Below are 13,374 nucleotides of genomic sequence, written 5' to 3'. Positions count from 1 at the left end.
TTTAAATTATATTTATTATAGAAGTTCTACTGAGGAAAATTTGGTGGATCTTGGAGCATTTTACAGAGGAGATCAGTGTCATTCTGCTTTTCCAAAGGAGGACTAATGCTGTGATTCTATGACCACTTTAGGCGTACAATGCCTCTGAAGAAAGAAAACTCATCCCTGCTCATTCACATCACCCTCTTCCATGTGCCAACACAAGTTTTTGTGTTGCACTGCGGTGATCTGAGAGGCATGGACAAAAACTAACCCAGGAAAAGATGCTGCCTAACCTGTATCTCTTCCTGAGGTTTTGCAAGCAGCAGTGCAGGACTGGGAGCAAGTGTCTGAGAGCAGGAAGGGGGCAGGACTGCCTCTTCTGGCAGCCATACTAGCTTCTGCTGGCAGGACTTGAGCACAAGGTATGAAGAAACCAAATAATCTCCAGAAGTCTCCTAGCAAATCAATGACAGAGCTAGAAAAAAACCTGACTTTCTTGAAAATTGAGGTATTCAATGTACTCGAAAAGGAGGCAAGAAATCCCTTACCTACTTGGGTCAGCTGTTCACCTAAATGCCTTTGGGCAGCATAATTTCCGTCAGCTTGCCAAGTCAAAAGTGTCTGCTTTCTGAGGTGTGCTGCACTGTAAGAGGATAAGCATAATTCCTTTTGACTTTCATTACTTTCTGTTTTAGGGACTGCATGAAAATGGGAGAAGTGGATGGCAAAAAGATTGGCTGCACCGTTAGCCTTTTGGTTTGTATAATACTTTTTCCCTTTTTCATTTCAGCTGAGCATTTTCTAGTATACAGATATACTTTGAATAGGAGGTACTTTGCTTCTTATTGCAATCTGAGTAGAATTTTACAGAATAATGCTGCACTTAGGATCACTGTTTGTTTTTTTACAGGGTGAAATTGATATGAGGGGGAGTTAGTCTTCCTTGGCATTTTATAGATGGGTTCCTAGAGGTCTCTGATGCTGCTTTATTAAATTTTAAGTCTCTTTCTACCGGATAAATTTCACCAAAGTTCTTTCCAAGTTTAATTGTTTTCTGAGTTCATAGAAGCAAACATGCCATTCGTCCTTCCCCAAACCCAACAAAACTTATATATTTCTTTTTTTTTCCCAATAACTGACGCAAGTTGATTCTTATAACATATAATATGGGATACTTCTCAATACTGCAGACTAACTATTCTCTTCTCAGTAGAAGAGTCAGAAATGCTGCTCAAGACCTCCTCTTGTCATGCTATTATCATTACAACAAACCAAGAATGCAAATTCATAGTATGAAAAAAGATGTCATTTTTGTTTACAGGTTGCATTTTGATTCTAGGTAGCAGTTATATGTAAGAGAACAAAGAACTTCTTCACTAGAAAAATAATGCTCTAAACAGGGACGATATTTACTATGAAGCCATAGAGAACCAGGCTTTCTATGAAAATATCTGGCATGTTCTGAATTCTGTAAAGCACCTGGATTATTTTCATCCCTGAGGAGTTTTTAATCTATTATTAGCAAATCATCCAAGATTTGTACAAAAAGAAAATTAAAATATTTATAAACCCAAAACCACCATATAAAGTGTTAATGGAATTGTCAATGACTCATACAGGCTAAGATGAATTTCATATCCTAATAATTTTTAAACAAATTTTTAGTACTAGTTGCACACCAGAGAAACAACAAATGCCAAATTTTGAAAAGAAATTTCAATTAAAGAAGTAGCACAAAAACTTTAAGACATTTGCTTGCCAGTTAATGAATGAACTCGTTGTCTTCTCTAGTTGTCATCTACTATGACTGCTTTGAAGGTTTTCTGACTTCCAAAGATAAGAGGAGTGGTTGGCATAAAAAGAGAATTTTTATGTTGCTTTGCCATAGAGGTGTACGCTGTTCTTCCAGAAAATAGAATTGTCCAAGTTAACCAAGTTCTCAGATTAACATTTCATTATGCCACATTATGAAATATGCAGGGAGGGGTATGTATCAGCAGTAATAATTTAGCTGAAAGGAAAAGGAAGGAACTTTTTTCCTACTCTCGTCACCCTCTCTGTCATCTGCAATGGATATCACATTAGTAATGCTTCTTTGGAAAACCTGGTTTAAGAGGTGTCTAATGGAGTTAGTTCCTTATGCATAAGAATCACAAAGTCCAATTTGAAAGCTGTCTGTCATCACAGAGCTGTACAGAAGCATTTTGGTAACTCACTGAGGACTTTTTCTGAGGCATCTCTGGTCCTCAGTGTTTGATATTCAACTGATATTTCACGTTCTATTAATTTAAAATTATATCTTCTTTTTAGAAAGAGGATGTTTTCCTGTTATGGTCTACACTGGGATATGGCATCATACCATTCAAGTAGAACATGTCCACCTGGCCTGTTTGAAATGTTGTTTTCAGTCTGAATTCTTTATTAATTAGGGAAGTCAACATTTTACATCATGTCCCTTTTTGAAGACTACCTCTATTCTATCTTTAAATAGTTTGTTGAAAAATCATAACATTTTTATTAGCATAATGTTTTTCCTCAGCTGTGACTGGGTTGTCTTCTTGCTGTGGTCTGCCTTACAGACAGCTGGACATTGTTAGAACTGAGCTTCAGAGAAAACTAGTTGATTTATATAGTTAAGATTTGTGACATCTAGTCACAGTACTAGAGCCATTTGTTTTTAGGGGTAAGAGTCAAGAGGTCTAGTACGGCAGTTCAGTGCCATATTTTTTCTTAATCTTTGTGCATTATTGCTCACAGTTCTGTTCTGTCGATTTCTTTTTTCAGACAGGTAAATATGAACATACAAATAGATATTTTTTCATTTTTGTTTTCTAAAGAGAAGCATCTGTTCCTGATTTACACCTTGTGGGAGGAAAAGGGAAGTCTTTGGATTATAAAGGCAGATGGGAGCATGTAGTTACAGAGCTGATATGTAGTCATTTTCTCAAATCAGTTTAGAAAATACTTTCTCGATAAAGTTTTTATTTTTATGTTTTCTTAGTGTTCCTCCCACCTTTTTCTTTGATAACTGAATTTAGGAAGAAGTGGCACAGAATAAGAATACTGAACATTAGGAGAAAAACTTGGACTTCAAAATAGTGATTTAAATAAGAGGAAAAAAATTGGTAATTGGTAGCAAGGACCAGTGCTTAGACTGTTCTATCCTATAAATTTTTATTAACCACAGCATTTTATCCTGAACACTGAGCATGGCTAGCAGGAGGACTCTAGCTGCATGTCCATTGTGAGTGTGGCACTACTTGTGAACAGTGCTATGGGGTTGTACTTCTCTTCCTGTAACTTTTTCATACTTTGCTTTAGGGCCTGCAAATAAATAATGAATGCTTTGAACCAAGAATTAAGATGTTGCAGTCCATATTTTATCCATGTAACAACAAATAGCAGTTATATGTCCAGAAATCTTTAGCCACTTCTAGACATTTTGTCCTGGATATCAATTTAGACTGCAACTTGATATATTTCAATGATTACAATGCAGCATCTATGTATCAGTTACCAGTTCCCAGCTTCAGTTAGTGCTGAAGAAATCACAGTTTTATTTCAGGGTTATGCTGTTTACAATACTGAATAGTTCTTCGTAAAGCTACCAAAGTCCTTCTGGCATTTTGCTATACAGGAAGAAGAGCAGACATATCAGACAGTATATATTTTGTTAAAAAATTACTACAAAAGTCAGAGACTGTCAATATTTTATAATCAACATAGAGCTTTCAGCAAGATGTTAAATGGCCTAAGGGTGGATTACTATTCATAAAGAAAGAACTATCAGATTTCAGTTGTATCAGGTTCTTCCTTTTATGTTCTATGAGAATTTTTAAAACATTCAGGAGCATGTTGATTACTGAAAATTTATAATTGTATTTACTATTTCTTACTGTATTACACATCATTACTGTGCAATGACTTTGTACATGTGAAACTTTCAAATCTATGCATGTATTTCTAGAACATTATGTTTGAAGTCTTTTATTTTGTAACCAGTATCATAAATTTATAAACTACTACATTTCATTAAAAAATTCAATTTTATTTCAGAATTTTTACAAGACTGAACTGAACAAAGAAGAAATGTATATTCGCTATATTCATAAGCTCTATGACCTCCATCTGAAAGCACAAAACTTCACAGGTAACTGAGTACAAACTAGAAAAAGATATTTAGGACTGGTCTGTGGTTTGCTGTATCCTCAGCGCAGAACATACCGACCCAGGCAACAGCTGAGTTTCTTTGCCTAATTGATGTCTCTCGAAATATGGCTTTTTTCAGCTCCACAACTCTACTGTTTGCTGTGCCATGTTGAATGTAAATGACTCCTATTGATACGCGCTAGTAATAAATGTGTGACGCAGTCATTTTTCACCCAAAAGGAGTAAAGTTTAGAGGAAGTTTTTATGAGTTCATTTGGTTGTATCTGAGCCTATACAGTTTTTTGTAATGCTGCTGGCTATCTGTTTGGTGTGGTGTTTCTACCCAGCTGTGTTTCAGAACCTAACTTTTAGGTTAAAAAAAAAAAAAAAGAAAGGAAAATCCTTATCGCTTACTAGTGATGAAACAGAGACCCTAAAACCTGTAACAAGTATAGCACTTTCATGTTGTCTTTCTGAATCTTCACATACCACATTTGCAGTACTATTGTCCAGGATTTCTCAATGCTAAATTTGTGCCAGGGCTGGCCGTTATATTTTAAAGGAAGAAACAGGAAGATATTGTGCATAACTGTTGTTTATACAAGTTAAAGTGTGTTTCATTTGGGTAACTACATGCCATCAATAATTGCTGGAGAAGAAAAAATCAGTATCTTTTTAAATCACACAATCTTTTTTTACCAAAATATTTTACTGACCTTATAATACCTCCATCTTTTCCCCAGTGTTTGCAGTTGCAATTGCATATGTTCAGAATCTTTCTATATTTTTTTCTCTTCTTAAAAGCAGATTAGTTGGCTGGGGTCACTAGTAAACAGACTACAGGTACCTACTACCACAGCAAATTTCCTTGTGCTTTTCTGCTATCCATAAGAAAGGTTATTCACCCTGAAGTACCAATATGTTATTTGTTATGCTGGCCATTGCCAGACATAGGATGTTGGGTAAAGGAGCCCTTCAGACTTTTCATCCAATATGGTCATTCTTATTCTTATAAATGCATTTATTAAAATTTAAAAAAAAAATGTTATGACAGACAAAATTCTGTTAAAATGGACTTGGATGCCAAGTTTAAAAAGGAAGGCTCATAGTGAGCTATCCTGACGTGTATTTATATTCTGCTATCTTTTATTTCCTTATGATTTGGAATGGTTTGTTGTTGCCAGCTTCATGGATTTTTAAAATTGGTTTATAAATGTGCTGCATGTTTTAAAAGTACAAAACTGTAGCTTGAAACTATGACAAAGGTTGTTACCAGTCAAGCAGCCTGAAAGCGTGTGATGCCAGAATTAAGATTGTCTGTGCAACTTGAGCGGGTCTCCCTTGCACATATATATCACAGCACAGCATTGTTTTGCAACACTGGGATTCAAAGCACACTCTCCCACAAATATCTGCCACAGTGATGTTTTTCCATCCACAGATTCTTAGTTGGATGTGTAAGAGGAACACTACTGTTAAAAAAACACTGTGGAGTTTGGCTTAAGTCACCTGTGTTATGGGAACTCATATGGCAGAGGCAGAAGTAGGACATGGTTGTCTGGGGAAAACTTACCTTAGCACAAAAAGTACTTTAATATTTTATAGTTATTTTTTGCCTTATGTACAACCTATAAAACCTGCAATAAAATAAGTCCAGTAGGGAACTTCTTCCTCCGGTGCAGTACATCTCCAGAATGTGGCCAATCTTTGTACTGACTCACTCGTGCAAAGTGGTCCTGTGAGTAGAAACATAAACTGTGAACAGTAGCTTGGAAATCAATACATATGCTCAGTTAGTCAAATCGAATTGTCATAGCCAGTAGTAATTCCAATGGTTTGTAATTGGCCAAAATCTGAGTTTCCAATAGAGAGATTTGTTTAGTATTACTTTAGTGTGCTATTTCTGAGGAATTCTTGAAATCAAAGTAAAAATAATAATCATTTTGTTATTCCCAGATGTCTACCAAGCATGATCTAAATATTACTACAAAGCTCTCTGACCAGAAAGCAACAACAGGTTTGATTCCTGCCAAACCAAAAAAATAAATAAAATTTTAAAAATTAGAAAGAGAAAAATATTGCATGTACACTTCTAAATTGCTTCTTATGGCCAACTGTTAAGGCTCAGCTATCAGGGATTTATTTCTCTATGGAAAGAATGAGTTCTATTAAGCACACATCTGCCTCCCTATTTTCCTCACAACCCTGATCTCTTTTGGACTGTGTCCACATTCCTGTCTGTATTCTTTCCTAGTTTCTCTGCTGATGTTTCTCATCCTCCAGTCTTTTTTCCCTTGTTCAGATAGCAGAGTCATTGAGAGTTTCTCCTTAGCAGTAGGGAAGACTGGGGCTAAGCAGGAAATGGTTACTTAATTTCTCTGTCCCCTTTGTTTTGTCAGACTCCAGAAAAACTGTCCCAGTGACTCCAAATAGTGTGTGACAGTTTTAAGTTGAATTTATTATAGCTGTAGATAGTAACTCTGTCCAAAACCAGCACTACCATCTGCCTTATATTTGAAATAAATCAATAACCTTTTAAAAAGGTGCATCTCAAGAAGAGCATTCACATCTCTGTGTACTTTATCTGTCTGTTTTATTTGTTTGGTGTTCATAAGTGCCATGCCATGATTTGTCTTGTAGAGGCTGCCTACACACTCCTGCTGTATGATGAGCTGCTGGAGTGGTCTGACCGACCGCTGAGAGAATTTCTCAACTACCCCATGCAAACAGAGTGGCAACGTAAGGAGTGTCTCCATCTGACCATCATTCAAAACTTTGATAGGGGAAAGGTAAAATAGTCCTGTTTTATTGAGTGCATCTGGGAAGGGTAGTTTACTCATTTTAGGATATTTGTTCCGGGGTGGCAGCCTTGTCTCGTATTGAGGGAAAGTGTTTGTCGTTGCCTGATTAAGCAGTTAGTTAGCAACACAGTGTTTGTATCCTAATCCAGTGTTTGTGTCCTAGAAATCCCACACTTACACGTGAGAATAATTTGCACTTGTGTAGCAGTTCGCTTTGTAACTGTCAAAGCACTTTATAAAAGATGATATAATTTATCCTCTTTTAAAGGTGGTGAAAATGACCCCTATAGACCTAATGAAATTCACTTAGTGACCAAGTGCAGATTACAAAGACTATGTTTACACCTTCAATATCATGTTGTATGTTTTAGAAAATAATAACAAATGTGTTTGGGGGATCACAGTTCATTGCCATCACTGAGAATGCTTATTCTGAATTAAGCGAGAGTAATTATTCTGTAGTCTAAAATTTTACATACACTGAGTGTTCTGAATTGTCTTGCTGATAAACAATTTTGTGTAGCTAGTGTAAAATCTATGTAAGCCTAGTAAATGTAATCAAACAGACATTGATTATCAGGTTTTTCAAACAGTTCTGTAATGATGTTAGAGTTTAATTTACATGGTTAAATATTTTCCAATCTACAAAAATTAAGGAAGATATGTTAAGAATACAATTTTAGACTGTAAAAATCATACTGTGTTGAATCCATCTCATGACATATTGAAAGAGATGTCCATTACTCTTGCAATGACTTATATTTTGTGCATAGTCCAATAAGAATAATTTATTAAGTTCTAAATATATTTTTAATCCTTCAAAGAATTCATCATTATTACTCAGCAGCTGTCATTATGTCTAGTGGACAGGTTGTTCGAATATTTTCAGTTACGAGAAGTATGACAGTATAGATGGAACAGACCACTATTAAGTCACAAATTGTCACACAGTTGCTTTGAATTACTGAATATCTTTTACTTGCTTGCAGTGTTGGGAAAATGGCATTATCTTATGCAGGAAAATTGCAGAACAGTATGAGAGCTACTATGATTACAGAAACCTCAGCAAGATGAGGGTAATGTACCTAAATATTTTTCATTAAACAGGAATCCAAAAGCTTTTTAGTTTGGATTATAAAATATTACTTAGAAAATTTAAATTTGCCACAGAATGGTTCTTAGGTTTGGTTTGCCAATCTTATTTTTTTACCCTGAGGTTTTTTTCTACAGTAGAGATTATAAAAAAAGGAGTGTGAGATTTTTGAAGAAAAGTGGGAAAATCATGGCTTCATAAAATGGTTTTTGTTGGAAGGGGCCTTAAAGATCATCTAATTCCAACCCATCTGCTGTGGGCAGAGACATCTTCCAACAGACCAAGTTTATTTGTTTTATTATAAAATTAATGTTCTTGCAATGTTTTTACCTGTACAGCATACTTTTCATGTGCATGCTTATGCAGAAAAATTATATTACAAATTCTCTCCTTGATTCCCTACAGTTTATCCAGGGAATCTGGTCTATCAGTCCTTCACTAATAGCAGCAGCATATCTTTGCATCAAACAGCTTGCCACAAACAATGTACACCTTTGCAATTTTTTTAATTTACTGCTTAAAGATATGGTCTGTTTAATAATATATAGTGAAAAATAATCTTTCCTGGCACAGTCTTCCTGTTGTCTCTTTCATTTTTCTTAGAACTCTAAGCATTGTTTTTCATTCTTTCAGACACTGTATTTTAAAGATTATTCACTCTACTATTTCCTTATCTGCTTCTGATAGATTCAATTTTGTATTGCATCCTCCCTTTTAAATCTTTTGTACATATAGGATGCTTGCTGTTATGACTGACTCAAGCCCCTTTAATCCAGAGCTGCTTAAAAACAATATGCAAAATTCTCAACACAGGGCTATATGACAGCACTCTCTGTGATCTGCTTATTCCATATGTATTTAGATATGCCACTGGCAGAATTCTATAAGCAAAACCAAAGTGACTATCATCATGTGAATAAATTATTAGCTTATGCATGTTCAATTAATTGTATTTAATGTGTTTTATGTTTGAAATATCCTTCTACTATATCTGTGCCACCTACATTAATCCAAAAATGGAGGGGTGGGGATTTCCCATAGCAATATAATTAGGCAGCTGTTGATATCATATGCATATTAAGTAACTGACTGCATTACCTAAAATAGGGCTAATACTGTGGGGTGTTTTTTTCACAGTATTAAAAACTTTGCTGGAAATACCATCAAAAAAAGGGGACTGACATTAAGATCTCTTTGTGTCAGTGTTTTGAGTGAGATAAAGCAGGATGTATTGATCAAAAATTATGTTAATTGCTATTGTGAGATTTTAAAGGAACTCAGATTTGTTGCTTAAATCATTTGAATGATTTAGACACAACTGTCTGGAATATGGAAATTGGACTTCACTGATTAAACTGACCACATTACTGCCATGTGTTTGGATGATTAGCGGATTACTGGGTAATATGTTTCAAACTGCCTTTCTATTTTACCCCTTTAATATAGGTGCTTCATATTTTAAAGGATTTTTTTTTTTAATTCTTGGAAACTTTCAGGTCATTAAAGAGGTATAATTACTTAATCTGATGCATTCAGAGACTTCGAGATGTCCTTGTTGCTCAGAGATACACTGCAATTCTGGTACTCCAGAGCTGAAAGACACTCCCTTTTGTGATAGCTTATGATAAAAAAGTGTTTTCAAAAAAGACTAATGGCATTTGTTATCAATCTCACACAGATGATGGAAGCATCTTTATATGATAAAATTATGGATCAACAGCGTTTGGAGCCAGAATTTTTCAGAGTTGGATTCTATGGGAAAAAGTTCCCATTCTTCTTGAGAGTAAGTGAATTGAAAATAAACAGAATGGAGTCATTGTGGAAGGCAGATTATGTCATTCATAATCACTTTCTTTATGTGAAAATTTGTTCATACAATATACAAGTTCTTATCCTGTGAGAAATTCTTTACCCTCATTTTTCAGGGTTAAGAAAAGGTCCTTACTAGTGGAAAGAGGAATGGTAGCCTTCTAGAGTCCCCCATAAACTTAATATTCATGTTTATGTTGGAAACCATGCACCTATACTGTTCCACAGACCAATGTCATTTTTTCACGGTAGTTTGTTCCCTTTATCCTGTTCTGTTTCTGGTGGTTGGTGCTCAGAAAAAGGCTGTCAGAAGAAGTATCCCCGGTAATTTAGCATTTAAGTAATTACATTCCCAAGTTCTTTTTTTTTTTTTAATGACTTGGGAGTTCCACATGCTGAGTTTCATTGATTATCAATGTATTAAAACTGATAAGACACATAAAGTTATTACTCTTGTTCATTAATCTGGGATTCTGAAGTTACTGAAATGCCCTTGAAAATGTAAATTGTGTTTACACTGTTCCCCTCGTCCACAGTCTGCAGTGGTTTAGCTGCATTGACTGTCACCTTGGGAAGAGGACAGAATCCCTCTTATTCATGGAGCAGATGCAATCATAATCTAACCTCCTCTTCCTGTGGTTATTGAAATAAATGATGAAGGAACCTCCTCTGTGTGTGGAGGGCTAAAAAGCCTGATTTATCTTGGCCTTAGTGATGGGGAAAATTATGATTTCTAAATGGCAAATATAGAATGGAACTCTCTCCTTTAAAAGCAATTCACAAAAAGAGCCTAATAGGAATATAGTTCTTGATATTACCTAGTGGTCATCTTAGTATAAATTCTGTTATATTTGAATTTCAAGATATTAATTAGAAAGAATTTAATGTTTAGATTGCTGATGGAATAAAAGTACTGGAAGAAGTTAACTTGCATAACAGCGCAGTACTTTCAGACTGCTTATGCATCTTCTTATGCATTTTTCAAGTTAAATGTGCACAGCACAGATTTTTGCTTGCAACACAAACAAGGATAAACTTAATACATTTGATTTAATTTTTTTTTATGGTAAAGCAGTTTGTAAGTCTAGCTATGTTTGCTGTAGAAGGAATAAAGAATAAACTTCATAATAAAGATTTCACATTTTAATTTTAGTTGAACAATAATACTGTTACAGTTGTTTTCTTGTAGCAATTCCCTTGAAAGTTCCCAGAATTCAATGCCAGGAGTATTCTTTTACTTCATATTGCAAAAACTGGGTCATTTTAATTTACCAGGCTGATAATTGATAAACATTTAGAGCATGAGGCAGATTGAATGCCTTCTACCAATTGTCTTATGCAATGTTTTTCTTCAGAACTGTATAACATCAGAGCAAATTTTCTTAGTTCCTCATGGAATGGACTTCCAACCCATTTCAGTGTCTTCACTGTTTGTTGGGTTATATTTCTGTTACATATTTTACATAGTCTGATATGTCATTTTAGTTACATACTTTGTTTCACTAAGAACAATTTCTCCCTTCAGATTTTTATTAAACTTTAAAGTATAGTTACTCCATTTTTCGGGACTTTTGAATAAAACATACCTTATAGGATAAAATTTCTGTCTTCTAATTAACCTATTCTTTCCAGATTCCTTATTTTCATTCTTGCCTTTTTTTTCCTTATTTTTCCCTTCTTAAAATGATGCAAAAGTTGCCTGGAAAGTCTGTATTTAAGAGCGTGTGTTTGGATCTAAATTATTTTCATGTAACTTGCTCTTCATTTCTGTTTTCCTATTCTACTCAGAATAAGGAATTTGTTTGCCGAGGACATGACTATGAAAGGCTGGAGGCCTTCCAGCAGCGCATGTTGAATGAGTTCCCACATGCCATTGCTATGCAACATGCTAATCAGCCAGATGAGACCATCTTTCAGGCAGAAGCACAGTGTATCCACATAATCACAAAGCCATACTCTGCAGTTATATCTTTCATGCTTTTAAAAAATGTAGGGACACCTATAGACAATTTCAGTCACAAATGTGCCTTCCTTGAAATTACCCTGAGAATTACCCTGAATTTTGTCCCCATCACGTTTGGAATTTTTTTTTGTATCTGTTGATTTTATTTAAAAATTCCTTGGTAGGTTATTGACATTCTTTCTTTATTTAAAAATACTTGTAGAACTATCACTGCTGTGATAATGGCATATCAGTTCAAGTTACAGTAATTTAACTTCTTACAGTACATTATGTTAGCATGGCATGACATACTGTGTGTAAGAATATATTTAATTAAATCCCTTTACTCCATGTACTATTCCATGTAAGTAGTTCTATTTCAAAAATAAAGATGAAATTTTCATCAAAACAGTACAAAGAAATCCGAAACGATCAAAAAATCTCTCCTGTTCCTTTCCCAAACCATTAGTAGTCTAGAAGCATTTCACGATACACAGTTTTTAAAGAGTTTTCTGTAGTGCTTCAGAAGTCAATATGCTTTGCTAATTTCAATGAAGTGGGATAGCCTTAACTCTTTACATATAGATCTGCAGATTTATGCAGTGACACCAATTCCAGAAAACCAAGAAGTCTTGCAGAGAGATGGCATTCCTGATAACATCAAGAGCTTTTACAAAGTAAATCACATCTGGCGATTCCGATATGACAGGCCATTTCACAAAGGGACCAAGGACAAGGAAAATGAATTCAAGGTAAAGTATCATACCCTTTCCTGAGCTACTGGACCTATGGATTTATTTATAACATCAGCAACAGCTGTGTTATTGAAACATCGTCTCCTAGTTGTGTTACTCAACTGAGTGTGGAATAACAAATTCTCTAGAGGAGATGTATCTCAGGATTGATTATTTCATTTCTTATTTTGAATAAAATAATATGAAAAATATATAGGAGATGCAAAGGTCTCATTGTGTATGTGAATAGGGGTGAAAAACTTACCCATTTGGTTTTTTGCATCTGCGATATATAGAAGGCAGAACTGGAGAGAGCAGAGTAGTCTCCAGAAGAGTTTCTGAGGCAGATGTGAAAACATTGTTAAGTGCGTAATCTGGGGTATGGATAGGATTGCCTGAAATTATCTCTCCCTAGAGCAAGGGAGAGACAGTTTTGACTAAACTGAGGCATAATGTTCTGTTCCTGTAATATCAAGATGAAAAGCTACCTCTGAACTTAGAGATTGTCTCAGGTAAAAACCATAATTCCTTCCCTAATATGTAAATTCCTTCTGATCCTCCTAATAAAAATGTCACCCTGAAAATTCATCTTTTGGTGTAATTTTAATTCTGACCCACTAGAAACACATCCTGATGCAGAATATATTCTGGTATTCAGACAGACAAAAAGAGTTATCCTGTAATAGTTTTGTTATAAAGTTACAGGAAAGAACAGTAAGGGTAATAAATTAGCTAAATGGAGTCACTGTTGTTTTCTAATTTAAGTTTAGCTTTGTTTTAAATGTACAGCTTTTTGTGTAAGCACTATCCTATGCGTTCATTTGTCGTTTTACAAACCACTTGCATAAAGTGTTTACCAGTAGT

The 13,374-nt window shown here is 34.9% G+C and overlaps 1 protein-coding gene across 5 annotated transcripts in view; it reads left to right on the top strand.

The window, feature by feature from the left end:
- Positions 1-13,374, top strand: part of DOCK4 (dedicator of cytokinesis 4) — a 245,517-nt gene that overhangs the window by 210,155 nt on the left and 21,988 nt on the right. For all 5 annotated transcript variants that reach the window (XM_051795356.1, XM_051795355.1, XM_051795358.1 and 2 more), the window contains 7 exons: positions 678-738; positions 4,039-4,132; positions 6,772-6,920; positions 7,922-8,008; positions 9,704-9,808; positions 11,623-11,764; positions 12,362-12,528. In XM_051795356.1, coding sequence (XP_051651316.1) covers positions 678-738; positions 4,039-4,132; positions 6,772-6,920; positions 7,922-8,008; positions 9,704-9,808; positions 11,623-11,764; positions 12,362-12,528 — 805 coding nt within the window. The remainder of the gene's footprint in view (positions 1-677; positions 739-4,038; positions 4,133-6,771; positions 6,921-7,921; positions 8,009-9,703; positions 9,809-11,622; positions 11,765-12,361; positions 12,529-13,374) is intronic.

This window comes from Manacus candei, unplaced genomic scaffold (genome assembly GCF_025592945.1).
Source record: "Manacus candei isolate 608988 ecotype Guabito, Panama unplaced genomic scaffold, ASM2559294v1 h1tg000043l, whole genome shotgun sequence".
NCBI lineage: Eukaryota > Metazoa > Chordata > Aves > Passeriformes > Pipridae > Manacus > Manacus candei.
Note: the sequence above shows the minus strand (reverse complement) of the source record. Positions and strands in the feature narration are given on the sequence as shown.